The following is a 21,657-nucleotide window of genomic DNA, read 5'->3' as shown; positions in this document are numbered from 1 at the left end:
TGAGATCCCCCTTCATTCTTCTGAACTCCAGTGAATATAATCCTTACTGAGGAAGTTGTAAAGTTTGACGTAAGAAATGGGAAGGAATTGGAGGCTCTGACTGATTTTTTTAAAATGAACAAATCTCCAGTCCCAGGTGAATTGCATCCCAGGCTGCTGTGGGAGGCAAGGCAAGAAATTGCAAGAGCTCTGACACTAATGTGTTATTCCTCTCCGGCCACCGGGAAGTGCCAGAAATACTGGAGGACGGCTAATGTGGTTCCGCTTTTCAAGAAAGGTGGTAGAGATGAATCAGGAAATTATAGACCACTGAGTCTCCTGTCAGTGGTAGGGAAAATTATTGGAGACAATTCTGAAGGAGAGAATTAATCTCCACTTGGAAAGGCCTGAGTTAATTAGGAATGGTGAGCATGGCTTTGTCAGAGGGAAGTCATGCCTGACAATTTGTTGGAATTTTTTGAAAATGTGATCGAGTGTGTGGGTGAGGGAAGTGCAGTTGATGTAGTTTATATGGATTTTAGCGAAGCCTTTTGACAAAGTCCCACATGGGAGTCTGATTGAGAAGGTTGAAGCAGGTGGAATTTAGGGAAAGTTGGCAAGATGGATTTGAAATTGGCTTAGGAATAGGACACAACGGGTGATGGTAGAAGACTGTTTGAGTGACTGGAGGCCAGTGCCCAGTGGTGTACCACAAGTTTAATGCTGGGTCCCTAATTGTTGACGGGGGTTTCCTTTTGAGGCTATGTATTGCTAATCCTAAGCCAAATACAGAGACTCATGAAACTCAGTTTACTGATTTTTTAAGACATGACTTTAATAAACAAATGATCGAATGGGAGAATGATATAAAGTAGCCCAGCGCTCCAGGTAGAGAATGTGGGCAGTACAAATTCACTCTGAAATACAATGCCTCTGAGGGCCATTATACATTTTCAAAATCATTCTTCTCACCTTTCTGGTAGCATCCAATAAACATTAATACAAATCAGTCAATAATCATCTCTCTCTCCAACTCCAGCCAATAACATTTACATCCGGGGCTCATCGGAACTTATTTGTCCTTAACTTCGGATGTTACCTTCGTCTATTGCCCAGCAACACAGGACGCTGGACAATGGCAGTGATTCCCAGACTCAAACTCACGTGACACTCGTCCGACACTGAGAAAATCCTTGTGTCTGCCTTGCACCTGCGATATCAGTTCTGAGCTGTATATTTCTATTCATCACTCTGTCATTGGTAGCCATTTTGTTCCTGACAACTGCTGATAAAGTAGCCGCATTCAGTAGAACCATTGTCCCACGGAATGCAGGCCCTGTCTGCAACTTCATCCCGTCAAACCCTGCTGTTAGCTCAAGTTTTACAAAATATATTCTAAAAGCAAACTGCATCTGTTTTATAAATTCAAAATACATGTTTTAAATGAGGAATACTTGTTATTCAGTTAGAGCTGTCTTTTATAATGGCTCTCGTCAGTGCTCTCTATAGTCTAAGATCATTCACTCTTAAGTCAGTATTGTGTTAATGTTATAATATCAAACCATGATTGTGTTTTCCATTGGCCTAATTTAACCCTCCTACATCACGTATTGTTTGATAAATGATATAAAATGATATAAGAGCGAGGAGGGAATGTTGTAGCTGTACAGAACGTTGGTTAGGCTCCAGCTGGAGAACTCTGCAGTTCTGTTCACCTCACTATAAGAAGGATGTGATGGCATTAGAGGAGGTACAGAGGAAATTCACTAGGATGTCATTTGGGATGGAACATTCGAGTTATAACGAGAGACTAGATAGGCTTGGATTGTTTTCTTCAGCGCAGAGAAGGCTGAGGGTCGACGTGATTGAGTATAAGTTTGAGGAGTAAGGACAGGGTGAATCGGAAGCAGCCGTTCCCCTTGGTTGAAGGGTCAAACACGAGCATAGTTTTAGGGTAAGGACAGAAGATTCAGAGGGGATTTGAGAACACAAAATTCACTGAGGGTGATGGAAGTCTGGAATATGCTGCCTGGGAAGGTATAGTGGAAGCTGGAAACCTTTACAACCTTAAAAATATTTGGATGAGCACTTGAAACGACATAACAATCAACAATGGTTTCATAGTCATCGGTAGATTATTAATTCCAGATTTTTTTTTTATTGCATTCAAATTCTACCAAATGCTGTGGTGGGATTTGAACCCAGGTCCCCAGAGCCATTAGCTGAGTTTCTGGATAGCAATAACACCACCAGGCCACGGCCTCCTCTTTCTCTAGTATCCTCACCAATCGATTTCTTCTCAGTTTTGTCTGGTGTCAACACAATCTTGTTCTATTTTTCAGTTTCTTCTTTATTCCCTTTAGCTCCAGACTTTTCTTTATTTCTCTAGCTTCTAACTAGTTGCCCTTTAGATCTTTGGCACTGGCTGTCTGAACCATTACTCCATTTCCAGCTTTGAGCAGAGCTGAGAGCTGCCTTCTAGCTGCTTCTCAGACTGCCTTCTTTCAGCTAAAAACTAAAGAACAAAATAAAATGACCTGCAGGGCCCCCCGAGTTGCCGAGCAATGATATTTACATTTCACGCTGAAGAGCTCTCTATCACGATAGAATCTCAGCTGGGATTGAAGCTAACCTCCACACACACACACACACACACACACACAAACATATTTTGTCTGTAGCTTTTAACTGCAGCTCCTTTCCAAGCACACACACATTAAATTAAACCTACCTAAAACTCTATCTAATTTCGAATGTTTACCCATACAAGTGGGCAAAATTTCAAAACTACCTTTTGGTTTCCTAACATTCCAATCAACTGGGTTAGCTTCCCCATCATGGCGACTGGATTTCATTATAAAACAAACTAAACTTTTGGTATTTCTTGCTGTACTTCTCCTGCCAGAATGCACTTACCAGAAGCCCTCCGGTATCCAGCCTGTGAAGCCACTCTGTGTGTACACAAGGCTATTAGTATCAATGGTTGTGAAGGAGGTTTTCAGCCTAGGCAAATTATGCCCTTACTCAAAGTTGTATGGTTTCCAGTGTTATGAAGCGGAGGTTGATCTTCCACACCCCCCCCCCCCCCCCGCCCTCTGAGAACTAACACGCAACTATTGGAGGAGTACCTCTCATCTGTTAAGTGTGTGGGAAGTGGTAATATCTGCTCTTCAGCAACTTTGTGGTTAAATCAAAGTAATTACCTGAGAGACACTCTGTAAAATCAACAAGAGGCACTTTATTTGTCTAACAGTGAACATGTTAGTTCCACTATTAACAAACTAAATAAGACACAATTCTAATGGAATTCCCACTTGCTAACAAAGAAATATAACTTTCTAGTCGCACTCTCAATTATAACCAAGCTTGGCGTCTTTCAGAATCTTCTGGTCTTCTCTGTTGATTTCTTCTGTCTGGAACCTCTGTCTTTTGGTACCTTTACTATTCAGATGGTGCTTTCTTTTAAGACATAAATGCAGCTGAGAGTCAGCAAGTCTCTCTCTCTCTCTCTCTCACAGAGCTGTGAGCGGTGACAAGTGGCAGGTGCTCTCCCAGTTTGTGCCACTGCCCCTCTGTTATCTCTCTGTTGCAGGATTAAGTACTGAATTCTCTGGTGTCTCGGGTGAATATTGTCTATTGGCTCTCGGTCTATGCTGCAAATACTTCCCAATCTCTCTGTATTGAAAGTTAAATTGATTCTTTTATCTGGTGTCAATTTGGCTGCGTTTTTGTTAACAGAAATACCAGATCCTGGTTTATAACGGAGATGTGGACATGGCCTGCAACTTCCTGGGAGACGAGTGGTTTGTGGAATCTCTCCAGCAGAAGGTGGGTTTTGGTCTATATTCTGTGGCTTGTTTGCAGTATCAGATGTGAGTGGCTTTTTGAGCTGTGTGCATCTGCATATTATAAAGCGGAGGTTGATCTCTCCCCACCCCCACCCCCCCCCCCCCCCCCCCCCCCTCTGAGAACTAACACCGAAACACCCAGAGGAGTACCTCACCTTAGTGGTGTGACCTGCCCTTCAGCAACTTCTAGTGGTTAAATGCAAAATAATCCCCGACACATGCTAAAATCAATACATAACAATTTATTTATCTAACAGTGAGCAAATTAACTAAACTATTAACAAACCGAATAAATCTTTCTGTTAACTATTCCCGAATAAAACAAGATTCTAATGGTACACTGTTCAAATTAATACAATTCCCACTCATTAACAAAATAGAATTTAGTCACTCTCTAAGTTATAACCAGGGTTTGTCTCTTCTGGAATATTCTGGGCTTTCTCTAATTCTTCTGTCTGGAACTTATTTCTTCTTTGGTACCTTTGCTATCCAGATGGTGCTTTCTCTAAGACATTGATGAAGCTATGAGAGCCAGCGATTCTCCCTCTCTCTCCTTTTATACCTGTGATGACATATCAATATTTTCCACAATAGGATTGGTCCTAGGTTGTTGAAACCATCAAATTTAAATTTAATAGGTTTTTGGTATCTAAGTGCCTGATTCAAATTGATTGGCTAAATTCAAAAAATTCTAAAGTCTGTTGTCTTGGTAAAACTGCTGCTTGACCTTTTGATACAAATGTTTCACTTTGGGTTCTCTATGTACTTGCATTTTTTAAATCTCTAAGCACAGAAAAAGCACCACTTTTAAACTTCCTACCTCCCAATCTACAATTACTCTACGCAACTTCGCAACAATGCGAATATTTTCAATAGTGCACCAGTGTGGCAAAGAATCAAAATTCAGATTCATTAAATCAAATCAGAAAAATGCTTTTATTTTAATTCTTTAATAAACTTTATTTTATTCATTCCTGGGACATGGGTGTCACTGGCTGGCCACTATTTATTGCCCATCCCTAGTCGCCCTTGAACTAAGTGGCTTGCTAGGCCATTTCAGAAGGCAGTTGAGACTGGATGTGGCTCTGGAGTTGTATGTAGACCAGACCAGGTAAGGACGGCAGATTTCCTTCTCTAAAGGGCATTAAGGAAGTGATGGATTTTCTGACAATCGACAATGGTTTCACAGTCATCAGTAGATTCTCAATTCCAGATATTTTTTTTTGAATCCAGATTCCGCCATCTGCCTTGGCGGGATTCAAATCCTGGTCCCCAGAACATTAGCTGAGTTTTGTGATTAGTAGTCTAGCAATAATACCGCGAGGCCATCGCCTGACCTGTGGAGGATTCATAATAGCAGTGGGCGATGGGGAGGAAGAGCTTGAGAGCGAACAGTGCCAGATTTTACATTTCTTAAAAAAACAAATCCCATATGGTCCAATTTAAGCAACAGAGCTGTTTGTGACACGCAGACCACAGCATGAAAAATGTGAAATCAGCTGAACTTTAATCATAGCCCATTGTAACCATCCAAATGGAAATTATTTAAAAGGACAACCAGACACACTACTGCAAAAGGAAAATAAACAGGACCAGCCGAGAATTCACTTCCACTTCTAGTCCATCATGATATTGGCCATCACACTTGGCCATCCTTGCTGCCATTTTCCCTTTTATTCCAAGTTTGTCGGTAATCCTAAAATCTGGCGCAGGACCAGACAGCTTTTGTGAATCCAAACACATTTCCCTGATCAACCCTCCCTTTGCAAAAATTTGAATCCATATAATTTAACATGATTTTTCCTTAACCAATCTGTGTTGGCTTTCCTTAATGCCAGGGTTCAATTCCCGGCTTGGGTCACTGTGCGGAGTCTGCATGTTCTCCCCATGTCTGCGTGGGTTTCCTCCGGGTGCTCCGGTTTCCTCCCACAGTCCAAAAGGCGCGCTGGTTAGGTGCATTGGCTATGCTAAGTTCTCCCTCAATGTACCTGAACAGGCGCAGGAGTGTGGTGACTAGGGGATTTTCACAGTAACTACTTGTGACACTAATAAATTAACTTCAACTTATATTTAGACAATTCACACAAATGAATGTAGTTCGGTTATTGTTTCCAAAAGCTTTGCCACCACCAGCTGTAACGACCATGGTAAAATGTTCTTTTCTCCAGCAAGTAGGCTTACATTAACACTGCAATGAAGTTACTGTGAAAATCCCACTGAGGGAAAATTTAGCATGGCCAATGCACCCGGAGGAAACCCATGCACACATGGGGAGAATGTGCAGACTCCGCACAGACAGTGACCCAAGCTTGGAATCGAACCCAGGTCCCTGGTGCTGTGATGTAGCAGCGCTAACCACTGTGTCACCATGCGGAGAGAGCTGAGGGATGGAAGGAGCTGTGGATTTTGGAATCTCTCTAGATCCTGTGCAAAACAAATCTTACGATCCGAAGTCTGCAGTCGGCAGAGGTATCTCCCATCTTCATAATGTGTTGTGGGACCCACATTGCTGAGGAGAGCGGAGTGGTGGAGGGTTGATGTTGCTGCTTTTTGGTATATATTGTGTTAAAAGCTCAGCTTCATCTTGTGTGCGTCTGTTTTATCTTCTCTTTCCCCCCCCCCCCCCCCAGGTGACGGTGAACCGTCGGACCTGGCTGTATAAGGATGAGAATGGTGATCAGGTGGGCGGATTTGTCAAGGAGTTTGGCAACCTTGCTTTTCTGACAATAAAGGTATGGCTTCACATGAATAATAAATAAAAAGCAAGAAATGCTGGAAATAGTCAGCAGGTCAGGCAGCTTGCACGGAAAGAGAAACAGAGTTCACGATGCAGGCTGACGGCCTTTCATCAGAACTGGAAGAAATTAGAGATTTAACAGTTTATAAACAAGAAAAGAGCTAGGGGAGGAAAGATGAGTCATAGAGGTTTACAGCACGGAAACAGGTCCTTTGGCCCAACTTGTCCATGCCAGTGGTATGCAGTTCATAGAAAGATCATAGAAACCCTACAGTACAGAAAGAGGCCATTCAGCCCATCGAGTCTGCACTGACCACAATCCCACCCAGGCCCTACTCCCATATCCCTACATATTTACCCAACTAATCCCTCTAACCTATGCATCTCAGGACACTAAGGGCAATTTTTAGCATGGCCAATCAACGATTCCCAGTTGGGAGGGAGTTCTCAACATTTGATTCCAGGATCCATGAATTCTCATGGAGTCCAGGTCGAACATGCCGAGACCCCAAGCTCTGGAATTCCCTTGTAAACTTTGGAGCTTCCCTCCTCCCAACTCCTCTCAATTCTTCTACCAACAAGGATAGGATTTTAAGAAAAGTGAGCAATTGGTGCTTGCCATCTCGACACCTAACGCGCAGACACCAACTCTCAACTCCCACTGCCATTTAATAAACTTGAATGTTGATTGGCAGTGGGCAGGACTTCAATCAGATTGGCCAAACAGCTCTTCAACCTGGCCAGTCACAGCACTGCAGTGGCCAGAAGTGGTACAGCGGTTCTCTGCCTGGGACTGAGTCCTGGGACCTTCGAAAAGGTAAGCCCATGGGTAGAAGGGTATGATACGTCAAGAGCAGAGCAGAGTAGGGGAGGGGAGCGGGGTGACCACAGCATCGGGGGGGTAGGGAGTCCTGGAGTTCCAACGTCTGGATGCGGGGAGCCAAATTCTGAGGGGGGCCTTCAGAGTGAGGTGCCCCCTTGCCCGAGATGAGGAAAATTGTAAATGTCACTTTCCCTCCCTACCAACACCCACTTCCTCCAGCCTAAAAATTGAGGCTGGGGAGATGAAGTTTAAAGTTTATTTATTATTGTCAGAAGTAGGCTTACATGAACACTGCAATGAAGTTATGTGAAAAACCGCCAGTCCCTACACTCCGGCGCCTGTTCGGGTACACCGAGGGAGAATTTAGCATGGCCAATGCACCTAACCAGCACATCTTTCAGACTGTGGGAGGAAACCGGAGCACCCGGAGGAAACCCACACAGACACTGAGAACGGGCAGACTGCGCACAGACAGTGACCCAAGTGATTCCCTGGCACTGAGGCAGCAGTGCTAACCACTATGCCACCATGCCTCCCCTTAAGAATTTCTGCCACCCTGACCCTAATGTAATTTCATCTGGGTGGCCAAGTTCACTCCGCACCTCAGAACCCGCCTTGGGGAAAGCATCAGATTCTGCCCCAAACTTTGCTTCAGTAGCAGTTTTTATCAGCTCTCACTCTCGTGATGTGCCATGGAGCATTTTACTAGGTGGGGCTCCCAATCAGCAGAATAGTCATTAGTGCACGTCAAGGGTCTACAGGTTTGGTCCTTCAGCGGCGATGGACAAAGTTTAGCAGAGGAAGAAAGTGGATATCAATAATTTAGACCAGTGGTTCCCAAACTTTTTTCACGGGGCCGCACTTTCGGAATAAAAATTTGCTCGCGCCACACTGAAATTTTATTGATAAGAAATACATTCAAAAACAAAGAAAAACTCCTCGCAGTGCTTGATTCATAACATAGAACACAGCTGCTTTATAATATGATCATGGGACATCCAGAAAGTATAAAACAATGCTTGTTTAAACCATGTTTAAATGTTTATTTGATTGTCCTTGAATCTTCCTGCCACACTTGCCATCCTCTCTCGCCGCACCAGTGTGGCGCGCCGCACCCTTTGGGAACCACTGATTTAGACGTTACATTTCTAACAATTATATCATTGATTTTTGTCTCATCTGATTCACAGGGAGCAGGCCACATGGTGCCGTCAGACAAGCCAGAAGCTTCCTTTACGTTTTTCAGCCGTTTCTTACTGAAGAAGCCATATTGAGACTGAGTGGCATGAATTGCATCATGCAAGCCTGAAGATCACATTGCTGGACAAGTGAATATCAGAATAGAATTTAGTGTGTTCTGAGACAGTATTTGGAAGGAGTTGATGTTGTTGAAGGCTGTGAGCCATTCATTGAACATCACTTCCGACCAAGAGGTATTGCCTCCTAACACACTCTACCAGGATTTTTCTGTGTGAACATTCAACACTCCCAAGGAATGCCTTCAATAATTGGCGCACTCCTGGGACACCTCCTCCTTTGCAATCATAGATACGTCCTGGGACACGGCCTCAATGCAGTTAGTGGCACATTTCTGTTGTTCGCCAAAAGGGGAACAGCGCCTCTATTAGTGCACATCAACAGAAGTAACAAGCCAGTAAATCAAGAAATAGACAAATTCTGAAACCTGACCAACTCCTGGTACCCAGCCTGGAAACCTTAAGTGGCTTTTGATTTGAACTTAAGATGTCCTGTCAAAAATAAGACGATGGCCTGGGTGGTATTATCGCTAGACTATTAATCCAGAAACTCAGTTAATGTTCTGAGGACCCAGGTTCGAATCCCGCCACGGCAGATGGTGGAATTTGAATTCAATTTTTTTTAAAACCTAGAATTAAGAATCTACTGATGACCATAAAGCCATAGCTGATTATTGTAAAAACCCATCTGGTTCGCTAATGTCCTTTAGGGAAGGAAATCTGCCATCCTTACCTGGTCTGGCCTACATGTGACTCTAGAGCCACTGCAATATGGTTGCCTCTCAACTGCCCTTGGGCAACTAGGGATGGGCAATAAATGCTGGCTAGCCAGTGACACCCGTGTCCCATGAATGAATATAAAAAAATGTTGAGCCGATAGAAGAAACTGAAGCTTTCAAATCCCTGAGCTGAATGGAGTTGGCGCTCCTTCAGGTTTTGTGCTTTGCTGTTTTTGATCTTCGCTGCTGTGCCACACACTCTGTTTATTGTACTCCAGTTTCTTCTGTGGGCTGATAAAGCCCAGAGGAAAATGTCTCAGGTTGAGCTCCAACTTTGTTGTGCAGTTGTTGTCATTGGCACGGACTTTGTAGTCCTCGGCAAAGCAAGGCCGTTCTTGCCTTGTCAAGAGTCCCACTAAAGAAATCCAGTTGTCTCTGATGTGTAATTTCCCCGATGTGCAATTGTAGCGTTTTGTACTGGCGATTCCCAGTGACGAGCTGCAGTGATGTCCAAGCAGCTGCTCCCAGGGGCTAACCAGGAAATGAAAATGCACTGATAATCAAATCATTCTAAATGGATAAAAACATTAGGATGTATAGAGAGGGGGGGGGGGGCTCAGGTGAATATCGTGATCAAACTTTGAGTAGGATTATTTTTTAAAAATCGATAATTAGTGATTAATCACAATGGAGATGTTGAAGAACGTCGCACAGATATAAAATGATTGGCTCAGGGCCAGACAGATTGTTCAGCAGTAGTTATTACCCAGGTCACCATACAAAATCCAGGTACTTCTTCCCTTCTCTCCTCTGTACTCTGAACCGTGTGCTTTGTCAGTATAGCACAAGAAACAACACTTTTCACTGTACCCCAATGCATGTGACAATAAATCATTGAACAAGCTTAACTTTGGATGGGGTTTCTGATTGTGAGATGAGGAGAAAAATGGCATTTTATCATTAACTCAATTGATTTCATTGGCTATGGGTGGGTGTTAGTCCACATTGGGGCCTACGACAGAGCAGTGATCACAATTTTGGCGTTTCCACATGAATCTGAATTTGTGCTAAATTCTGAAGTTGTGGCCAGTTTCAGAGCGGCAACGGCAGGGAATGTTAACCAGCTTTCCCTCAAAGCTTTTCAAATACTGGAGTGTTACATTTATACCTGTCCTCTTTCACTGTAATAAAGATGTCTGTGGGAACAGTTTCTTTTCCCACCCGAATAAGCAGTGAGTTCTGATCTGGATTGCATTCCCAAATTGATGGAATCTGATTTGACTGTAGCTCATAGAGCCATAGATGCTTATAGCATGGAAACAGGCCCTTCGGCCCAACTTGTCCATGCCACCCTTTTTTTTAAACCCCTAAGCTAGTCCCAATTGCCCGCATTTGGCCCATATCCCTCTATACATATCTTACCCATGTAACTGTCTAAACGCTTTTCTAAAAGACAAAATTGTACCTGCCTCTACTACTAAATCTGGCAGCTTGTTCCAGACACCACCCTCAGTGAAAAAATTGCCGCTCTGGACCCTCTTGTGTATCTCCCCCTCACCTTAAACCTATGCCCTCTAGTTTTAGACTCCCCTACTTTTGGGAAAAGAGATTGACTATCTAGCTGATCTATGCCCCTCATTATTTTATAGACCTCTATAAGATCACCCCTAAGCCTTGTACGTTCCAGAGAAAAAAGTCCCAGTCTATCCAGCCTCTCCATATAACTCAAACCATCAAGTCCCAGTAGCATCCTAGTAAATCTTTTCTGCACTCTTTCTAGTTTAATAATATCCTTTCTATAATAGGGTGACCAGAACTGAATTCAGTTTCCAAGTGTGGCCTTACCAATGTCTTGTACAATTTCAACAAGATGTTCCAACTCCTGTATTCAATGTTCTGACCAATGAAGCATGCTGAATGCCTTCTTCACCACTCTCAATCTGTGACTCCACTTTCAAGGAGCTATGAACCTATGTCCCTAGATCTCTTCGTTCTGTAACTCTCCTCAACGCCCTACCATTAACTGAGTAAGTCCTGCCCTGGTTCAATCTACCAAAATGCATCACCTTGCATTTATCTAAATTAAACTCCATCTGCCATTCGTCAGCCCACTGGCCCAATTTATCAAGAGAAGAGAATTTGATCAAATTCTCAAAATTGATCAAAAGAGAATGGGATACTTCAAAAGGGATGGGGATGGCCTTGTGGTATTATCACTAGACAATTAATCCAGAAACTCAGCTAATATGCTGGGGACTCTGGTTCCAATCCGGCCATGGCAGATAGTGGAATTTGAATTCAATAAAAAAAATTCAGAATCTACTGATGACCATGAAATCATTGTTGATTGTCGGGGAAAACTCATCCTTTGGGGAAGGAAATCTGCCATCTTTACCCGGTCTGAGACTCCAGAACCACAGCAATGTGGTTGACTCTTAAATGGCCGAGCAAGCCACTCAGTTCAAGGGCAACTAGGGATGGGCAATAAATGCTGATACTAAGGGTCAATTTAACATGGCCAATTAACCTAATCCCCACATCTTTGGAGTGTGGGAGGAAACCCATGCAGACATGGGGAGGACATGCAAACTCCACACAGATCGTCACCCAAGCTGGAACCCGGATTCCTGGCACTGAGAGGCAGCAGTGCTAACCACTGCCAATGTGTCGCCCTATTATGTACATAAAAAGCACCAACTACCAGGATAAATATTCACACCTTGGGGCTTTTGGGCAGAAAGACTCTATTCTTTGAGGGTGGTTGAGTTGTGGACTGGTGAGAAGGAAAGTCATTGCAGGCAGTGTAAGGATCAAGAAAGTAAGGATCAAGAAATATATCCCTGGATTGAGGGCTGGTGGATAATCTCGGGAAGGGGAGAAAGAGGACATATTACTTCAATATGTTGGCCTGTAAGCTTTACTTAGTGTGGGTATCGGGTTGTTGTAAGGCTTCCTCAATGGCAATCTGCTGTCTCAGCATTCCACTCCATCTGATGAATATCTCTCCGATATCCACTTCATCTGACGAAGGAGCAGCGCTCTGAAAGCTAATGGCATTTGCTACCAAATAAACCTGTTGGAATTTAACCTGGTGTTGTTAAAACTCTTACTGTGTTTACCCCAGTCCAACGCTGGCATCTCCACATCATCTCAGCATTCCTCGCAGACTAACACAATGTGGCTTTGTATTTACTTGGTGGGGAAACTCTGTCTCTAGTATCTGTGATCTGCTGTGTTTTGGAATATGTTAGTGTTCTCAAAAAGGATTTCTTCCGCTGTTTTAATATTATTTTGAACACTTCAGTGAGAATATCTTACTAACTAGACTTAAGTAGTTGGCTGCTGCTCAGTGGTGACTCAAAAAGGTTGCTGGTTTAAGTATGACTTGTAGAATTGAGCATACGTAGGTTGACTCTGTAATGCAATAGCAAGAGAGAGAGCTATGCTTTTGGAAGTACCAGGTATGAAACCAAGATTCTGATTGTGCTTTCAAGTAAATGTGAAATATCTCATGATGCTTCTGAAGGCGAGTGAGGGAATTAGCCCTGGTGTCTGGGCCAATCAACATTGCCTAAAAAAAAATCATCTGGACATTATCACATTGCTATTTGTTACGTGGATGAAATTTGAAATCCCAGGTATTATGAGTTGTTGTGCCTGCCGCACAGTCTGTTTTAACCCTTATACGATAGACAAAGAACTGCGAGTAGACGTCTTGTTAGTACAACCAATATTTATTTATAACACACAATCAATAATCACCCACCCAACCAACAAGTTATCTTACAGAAAATACTAAAGTTAAAGTTCAATACGAGACCTTGACTTAGCGTGACTGGCAAGTACCCAGCAGATATTGGCCTTTCTGCGCTGGTCTCGGTCGTCCTCTGTGTAGTCTGGTCCTTTGGTCTGGTCTGGCACTCTGGCTCTGGTCTTCCTTCCTTCTCAGGTGTGGTGGCTCTCCTCGGGCTGGTCGTCACTGGCAACGGTCACTGTTGTTGTAGCTCGTTCGTGGGGTCAGAGAGAGAGAGAGATTCTTGGTTGTGCAGTACCCTTTATACCCCGTTGGGTTTCGCGCTCCTTTTGGCCATTGCCAATCAATCGATCAGGACTTGATCAGCCTGATCGATAAAGTCCAATCGGGTGCTGCCACATCAATCTCTGGGTGTGTCCCCAAAGGCCATGTCTAGTTGCTGGGGGCATGTAGAATACACACCTCCCTCCCAAATAAGGGGTTACGGCGCCCCTATGTCTGGTAAATAACCCAGTTTAACCAGAAAGTCTCTTGTCCTGGAGATGACCCATATCCTGTGTATTCACCTGTCTGTGCAGCCTGTTTATCTGTCTTTTAGGCTGCAGCCTGTCGTTTTAGTTCTTGCCCAATTGTCCCAGAGTGCTTTACAAATCGCCATTTTAGATGGCCCGTTTGGTCACAGAGTATAAAGCCACAAGATTCTACAGTTTTTAAACAAACAAGTACTTTTTACTATACAAGAGTCATCAAAGCAAACAGCCAATACCATCTATCTTGTACAGTAACATCCAGAGTTAACATGAGGTAAACATAAATAAACAAGAAAAATGTGGTCGACCACAAACTGTGCATTAAATGGCAGGCACAGCCAAGACCGTTCTCTCAAATATCTCAGCAACCTGCCCAGGTATCAGTGATCACAGAGTCACAAAGAATCCTACAAAGCTGTCTTTGTGAAGAGGGATTTCGGCTCATTTCCATTGAGGGTATATTATGACTTCTCTCGACAGCTGCTCAAATTCAGATTGCCCCACCAGATGTTTGCCTTCCAGTTGCTCAATCTCTTCTCCTGAGACTGCATCTGACAGGATTCACAAGGCTACCCTCCAGGATTACATCACAATCACAGACCCGGCTATCTAGCTGCACTGAGCACACACCCACTGCTCACCATGGGCTTCTCTAATTGCACAAAGCAAACAGCTTCACTGAGCCCCAGCTGCCACTTCTTCAGCTCCAGACTAACCTTGCCACGTTGGCTGGTTTTTTGTGCTCAAACGTCCAGCCCTGTAGTCACCTTTTTTGCACCACCTCTGATAAGCCACCTTTCAGCATATGCAGCCTCTCTCTTCATCCCCCAGCCCCCATCCATACTCTCTGTGCTTGCACTGGAACCCTGGGCAAGTCAAGAGTTGTACCTCTTGGCTATCTCCCAGCAGTACATCGTAGCCGCTCCACTTGCATCCTGCGGTTCCTCCCACAGTGTGACCCAGCGGAGCAGGCAGCAATGCCAGATTCCCTCACTTTCTTCTTTGGGGGGGGGGGGGGGGGAATAGTGAGGGAAGCTTCATTGTAACGAAAGTTTCTTCCTAATAGCTTTGAAAATATAACAAGATCTTACTGTCATAAACTCATGCTAGGTAAAACCAGGCATGCCCTGCTGAGATGGTAGTCCTGATAATGAAAACTTTTAAATGGAAATAATATAAAGATGGGGTCTTGGAAGAGTTCAAATGATGGAGCTGTGACTGTTTCCTCTAGCAGCTTGTTCCAATGTGGGATTGTCCTTGCGAAGAAAGATTGTTGATGCACTGTCTTGGAAACAAATGATTTTTATAGATTATGTGGATGACTGCTTCATGGTTTGACACTCTTAAAAGGCTTGAGGGGATCTTTCATACTGCCTTGAGTTCAACCCTGTGCACCTGATACTGGGTCCCCCAGACAAAAAGATCAGTAATGTGAATGGGAAAAAGCTGTACAATATCCTAACGTTTGCAGCACGGAAGAACATCCTTTGCTCATGGATTAGTGATAAGCCCCCTTCAATTTGAAACTGGTGTAAGTAATTCTGGAATGAATACCAGTGGAATTTTTGATTTGTTTACTTTGAGTTAAATTGGTTACATTCCATAATGTTTGGGACCCTCAAAATTCTGGGCTCCTCACTGTCCCATTTACTCCTGCAAGGTTATCCATAAATTCTGTAGCTCTGTCGCCGTCATTCTGTGAATTTGGTTGTAAACTGCTGAGCCAATTGTGGCTGTATCTTGTTGTCCTTACATACTCCCCATTCCTCAATATATTCTTTTATCACTTGTATGGTGGGAGGCGCTGGATACAATGAATAATCTGGACCAACTGTATTGGTAATTTTCTTTTTACTCTTTTCTCCTACTTGTATTTGTTTGAAAATGATCCTGCTGTACCAAACCAATGTTTGAGAGTTCATTGCATTTTTTATAAAATGAACAAATCTTCAATAAAATTATATATTAAAAAAACAGTCTCCCTTTTGAGATGGAAATGGAGAGATTTTGTTTTCTCTCGGACGGTCGCTAATTTTTTGGAACACTTCTACAGAAAACAGTGGTGGCTGGGTAATTAAATATATTCAAGGCTGAGTTTGATAGATTGTTGGCAGATAAGGGGTCAAGGCTTATGGGTGGGGGCAAATAAAGTGGCGTTGCGGTCACAGTCTGATTGGCATGATCTTGTTGAATGGTAGAGCAGACTTTGAGGACTCTGGCCTACTCCTGTTCCTAAGTCCTATACTCCTATCCCACACACATGCCCCATGATTGGATTAATTAACAATTAGTAAGCTATCACTACAAAGGGTCATGAATAAAGCCCAGTCCATTACACAAACCAGCCTCCCATCCACTGATTCTATCTACACTTCTCGCTGCCTCGGAAAAGCAGCCAGCAGAATCAAAAACCCACGCGCCCCAGACATACTCTCTTCCACCTTCTCCCGTTGGGAAAAGATACAAAAGTCTGAGGTCACGCACCAACTGACTCAAGAACAGCTTTTTCCCCTGCTGTCATCAGGCTTTTGAATGGATCTACCACTCACTAAGTTGATCTCTCTCTACACCCTAGCTATGACTGTAACACTAAATTCTGCACTCTCTCCTTTCCTTCTCTATGGACGATATGTCTTGGCCGTATAGCACGAAAGAAACAATACTTTTCACTGTATACTAATAAATGTGACAAATCAAATCTATAACTCTGAATATTCTTGCCACAATACCAAAGATTCTTCCTCAGAAATCATTTGCTTTGGATGTTATCTGCTGAATGTGGAAATGCCAGTTTAAGATTGCTTTTACGATGAGCCCTCTGGCATGGTTGTACATCCACCTGTTGGAAAATTTGATTACAGAACTTAAAGTTGGTGGATTACGTTCGTTAGTAAAGTACATGACATAGCATGTTTTGACATTGAATGCTATCTCCCATTGAGCCTGCTGTTTTTGCAATTCCAGAAGATCGTTGTGTGGATTTATATGATCCCAAGGATTCCCTGATGAGCATCCACAAGTCATCTGCGGATAGTCATGTTCTGTTTTTCAACTTAAATAAATAAAGGCAAAATACTGCGGATGCTGGAATCTGAAACAAAAACAGAAAATTCTGGAAAAATCTCAGCAGGTCTGACAGCATCTGTGGAGTCAGGATGACCCTTCATCTGTTTTTCCACTTGTTGGGAAGGTAGTTTCTGTATGTCACAGAAGAGTAAAGGTCCCAACACAGTTCCCTGGGGTACCCTGGAGAGGTTGATACCCCCATCACACAGTCTGTCTTCTGTTGGTGAGGAAGTGCCAGACCCGATATTCTGATGCTCACTTCACCTGTCTCCGACCTTCCACTCTCTGTAAGCTTGGACATACAAAGCTCTTCAGCCTGTGCCCTAATACAAAAGCAAAATACCATAGATGTTGGAAATACTCAGGGGGTCATGGAAACATTTTTTTTGTTTATATCCAATTCAATCCAATCAAAGTCCAATTCAAAGTCTCAGCAAGTGAGACATTCCAGATCCAAGCTGATAAGACAGGCATCCCACTTCCTGTCTTGGGCTTGATCTACATGATCCAAGCTGATTGGAGCAGGCATTGCACCTCCTCCAAGACTTGATCTCATTTACATCTTAGCCAAAAGGTTGCGATGCCGCTTTAAAAGATTGCTTCAAATGAAGCCTCAGTGAAACCTCATGACTTCTACCAAGCGCAGGATGCCAAAACTACACTTGATCTTAGCCAAAAGGCTGAGAAGCGGGGCATTTGTTCATTCATGGGATGTGGGTATCGCTGGCTGTGTCAGCATTTATTGCCTATCCCTGAGGGTGGTGAGGAGTCAACCACATTGCTGTGGGTCTGGAGTCACAAATAGGCCAGACCAGGTAAGGACGACATATTTCCTTCCATACAGGACATTAGTGAACCAGATGGGTTTTTATGACAATCAACAATAGTTTTGTGGTCATCAGTAGATTCTTAATTCCAGATTTTTATTGAATTCAAATTTCACCATCTGCATTGGTAGCACAGTGGTTAGGGCGGCACGGTAGCACAGTGGTTAGTACTGCTGCTTCACAGCTCCAGGGACCTGGGTTCGATTCCCGGCTTGGGTCACTGTCTGTGTGGAGTTTGCACATTCTCCTTGTGTCTGCGTGGGTTTCCTCCGGGTGCTCCGGTTTCCTCCCACAGTCCAAAGATGTGCGGGTTAGGTTGATTGGCCATGCTAAAATCACCCCTTAGTGTGCTGAGATGCGGAGGTTAGAGGGATTAGTGGGTAAAATATGTAGGGATATGGGGGTAGGGCCTGGGTGGGATTGTGGTCGGTGCAGACTCGATGGGCCGAATGGCCTCTTTCTGTACTGCAGGGTTTCTATGATTCTATGATTTGAACCCAGATCCAAGAGCATTATCGTGGGAGGATCCAGGGAGAATGACTAGTTCAGCGACAATACCACAATGCCACTGCCTCCCCATGGACAGAAACGCAGGAGTTAACATCTCAGGTTCATAGTCTTTCATTAGAACACTTCTGATGAAGTGTTGACACATTGGGCCCTAACTTCCAATGGAGTGGGAATTGAGTTAGATTGTCATTCTGCTTGCAAGTTCCAGTAAATCCTATCTTGCCTTACCTTCCAACTCAGGCCAGGCGAGCTCTGGTCAGTCCAGAGCTTAAGTTTAAAGGTCCATCCAGGTTTAGAGGTCTTTGACGGGGTAAGTGTACAGGGATTTGGGGTTGGGTTGGGGCGAGCCTTAGCTTGGGGGAGGGGGGCTGAGGGCTCGGTTGGAGTTCGCTTTGGGAAAGGGGTTTCCAGTCAAGTTGATTGGGCTTTTGGGGGGGGGGGGGGGGGGGTCAAGTCTGGTCAGGTCGGGTTTGGGAGGTGAGGGGGAAGGGGAGGAATCAGAGGGAGTCTGATGGAGGCGGTTAGGGGAATCCTGGGGTGGGCGGAAGAGGAGGCTTGTGGAAGGTTGAGTGCTGTGGCGATTGGGCAGGGGCTTGGAGGAATCCCATGTTGGGGGGTAGTCAGTGTGGGTGAATTTCCTGGAGGCTCGGGAGTGCGAAGGGAGTCCTATGTGAGGGGTGAGGGGGGGGAGGGGATCCATATGATGGTTGCCCAGAAGCTAGAAGTGGTTTTCATTGTTCTGATAATTTCTGGGTAAATATTTACATAACACATTCGGGATCATCTGAAGTTTGCAATTTAAATCGCAATTTTCAGATGGTTCCCAGGCAGAGCAGCAGATACCTGGAAATGACACCACCTGGAGGTCCCCTCCAAGCCACTCACCATCCTGACTTGGGGGTGACAGATAGTGTGACATGAACCCAAGATAGCGGTTGAGGCCGTCCTCGTGTGTGCGTCAGCAGCAGAGGCGGTACCTGTGGAGCAGCGTGCTGACGTCACCATCTCCACAGCTCGAGGGCCGCGTGGTGACGTCAGCGCCGGGCCCGCCTGGTGGTTTGGAGCGGTCGGTCGGAGCGCGGGCAGCTCGGGAGTCGGCCGGTCGGTGACCACCGGCAAGATGAAGATCTGGACCTCGGAGCATGTGTTCAAGTGAGTGTGAGAGTCACTATAAGCACAGCCCCGGGGCCGAGGGAGCCGGGCCGAGGGAATGCCCGGCAGGGGCCAGGCGGGCGGCAGTGAGTGAGTGAGTGAGTGAGGACCGCGGCCTGGACTGAGCCGAGCTCCTTTGGGCGATGCTGGGTGGGTGATTGTAGTCAAGGTGACAGCAGCCTCCATGCGCTGACCTCTGGAGAGGGAGTGGAGGCTGTGGTCGCTCCTTCCAATACTCTTCAGGCTCACTCACTCAGAGGGAATAGACCTGCCCGATTCTTCACTCATTTCCCTGGCTCGGCTCATCACTAAAACCCCCAGAGTTTGTGGCTGCAAATCCTCAGCCCCATTTACATAACCAGGGGTTAGAAGCAAAATGTGATTTTTGCTCTCTTAAATCTTCCTTGGACTGATTTTGAATGTATTTTTCTTTGTTCAAGCTGATGTTTGGCCAGCTCAGAAGCCCCTCACATTGTAATAAAGCTAAAAGATTGTCGCAGTGTGCATGTGGTGCATCATAGCATGCAGGCAATCTCGTTACTGGGAAACCCAATGTTTCTGTGAGCCCAGTGATGTCAGTTATTCCACATAACGGCACACTAACAGTTTACTGAGAGTCCAGAAAGCTTGGTGCAGAAAGTTGGAAGAACTGTGACAAAGTTATGTTTGCGTCACTTTAGCATTGGTCCTTTCTGTTGGGGAGACAAATGGAGAACAACTTACTATTTTCATTCGTGAGATGTGAGTGTCGCTGGCTGGGCCAGCATTTATTAACCATCCCTAAGTTGCCCTTGAGAAGGTGATGGTGACACTGAGGTCGGTGGAGTTGTGGACAGTGCGGAAGGTTGTTTCAGGTTACAGAAGGACATAGATAAGCTGCAGTGCTTGGCTGAGAGGTGGCAAATGGAGTTCAATGCGGAAAAGTGTGAGGTGATTCACTTTGGAAGGAGTAACAGGATTACAGAGTACTGGGCTAATGGTAAGATACTTGGTAGTGTGGATGAACAGAGAGGTCTCGGTGTCCATGTACATAGATCCCTGAAAGTTGGCACCCAGTTTGATAGGGTTGTTAAGAAGGCATACGGAGTGTTAGCTTTTATTGGTAGAGGGATTGAGTTTCGGAGCCAGGAGGTCATGTTGCAGCTGTACAAAACTGGTGCGGCCACACTTGGAGTATTGCGTACAGTTCTGGTCACCGCATTATAGAAAGGATGTGGATGCATTGAAAAGGGTGCAGAGGAGATTTACTGGGATGTTGCCTGGTATGGTGGGAAGGTCTTATGAGGAAAGGCTGAGGGACTTGAGGTTGTTTTCGTTAGAGCGAAGAAGGTCAAGAGGTGACTTAATAGAGGCATACAAGATGATCAGAGGATGAGATAGGGTGGATAGTGAGAGCCTTTTTGCTCGGATGGTGATAGCTAGCACGAGGGGGCATAGCTTTAAATTGAGGGTTGATAGATATAGGACAGATATCAGAGGTAGGTTCTACACTCAGAGTGGTAAGGGCGTGGAATGTCCTGCCTGCATCAGTAGTGGACTTGCCAACATTAAGGGCATTTAAATGGTCATTGGATAAACACATCATAGAATCATAGAAACCCTACAGTACAGAAGGAGGCCATTCGGCCCATCGAGTTTGCACCGACCACAATCCCACCCAGGCCCTACCCCCACATATTTACCCGCTAATCTCTCTAACCTACACATCCCAGGACTCTAAGGGGCAATTTTTAACCTGGCCAATCAACCAAACCCGCACATCTTTGGACTTGGGAGGAAACTGGAGCACCCGGAGGAAACCCACGCAGACACGAGGAGAATGTGCAAACTCCACACAGACAGTGACCCAAGCCGGGAATCGAACCCAGGTCGCTGGAGCTGTGAAGCAGCGGTGCTAACCACTGTGCTACCGTGCCGCCCATATAGATGATATTGGAATAGTGTAGGTTAGATGGGCTTTAGATTGGTTTCACAGGTCGGCGCAACCTCAAGGACCGAAGGGCCTGTACTGCGTTGTAATGTTCTATGTACCCTGCAGTCCCTAAGGTGTAGGTGCCACAGCTGTTAGGGAAATAGTTCCAGGATTTTGATGCAGCGACTGTGAAGGAACGGCAATATATTTCCCAAGTCAGGGTGGTGAGTGACTTGAAGGAGAGATGGGGGGGGGGGGGGGGGGGGGGAGGTGGCAACGTCCAGGTGGTGTTGGTGTTCCCATTCTTCTGCTGCCCTTGTCCTTCTAGGTGGTAGAGATCATTGGCTTGGAACAGCACAAGAAACAGAAGTAAGAGTAGGACACCAGGCCCTTCAAATCTGCCCTGCCAGTCAATACAATCATGGCTGTTCTGTCAAACAAATCTTAGTGAGTTACTGGAGTGCATCTTGTGGATGGTATCATGAGCTGGTGGTGGCAGAAGTGAATGCTTAAGGTGGTGGATGAGCCCCTCTTAGATGGTGTT

The 21,657-nt window shown here is 44.9% G+C and overlaps 2 protein-coding genes across 2 annotated transcripts in view; both read left to right on the top strand.

The window, feature by feature from the left end:
• Positions 1–12,449, top strand: part of ctsa (cathepsin A) — a 42,267-nt gene extending 29,818 nt beyond the window's left edge. Inside the window, 3 exon segments of the mRNA XM_078236046.1 lie at positions 3,718–3,807; positions 6,458–6,559; positions 8,578–12,449. Of these exon segments, the coding sequence (XP_078092172.1) occupies positions 3,718–3,807; positions 6,458–6,559; positions 8,578–8,661 (276 nt within the window). The 3' untranslated portion in view covers positions 8,662–12,449.
• A 6,624-nt stretch (positions 12,450–19,073) lies between these two features.
• LOC144508411 (PRELI domain containing protein 3B-like) overlaps positions 19,074–21,657 on the top strand; it is a 28,036-nt gene continuing 25,452 nt past the window's right edge. The window contains exon 1 of the mRNA XM_078236296.1: positions 19,074–19,201. Coding sequence (XP_078092422.1) covers positions 19,170–19,201 — 32 coding nt within the window. The 5' untranslated portion in view covers positions 19,074–19,169. The remainder of the gene's footprint in view (positions 19,202–21,657) is intronic.

Source organism: Mustelus asterias, chromosome 20 (assembly GCF_964213995.1).
Source record: "Mustelus asterias chromosome 20, sMusAst1.hap1.1, whole genome shotgun sequence".
Classification (NCBI taxonomy): domain Eukaryota; kingdom Metazoa; phylum Chordata; class Chondrichthyes; order Carcharhiniformes; family Triakidae; genus Mustelus; species Mustelus asterias.
This window is presented reverse-complemented; position numbering and strand designations above follow the sequence as displayed.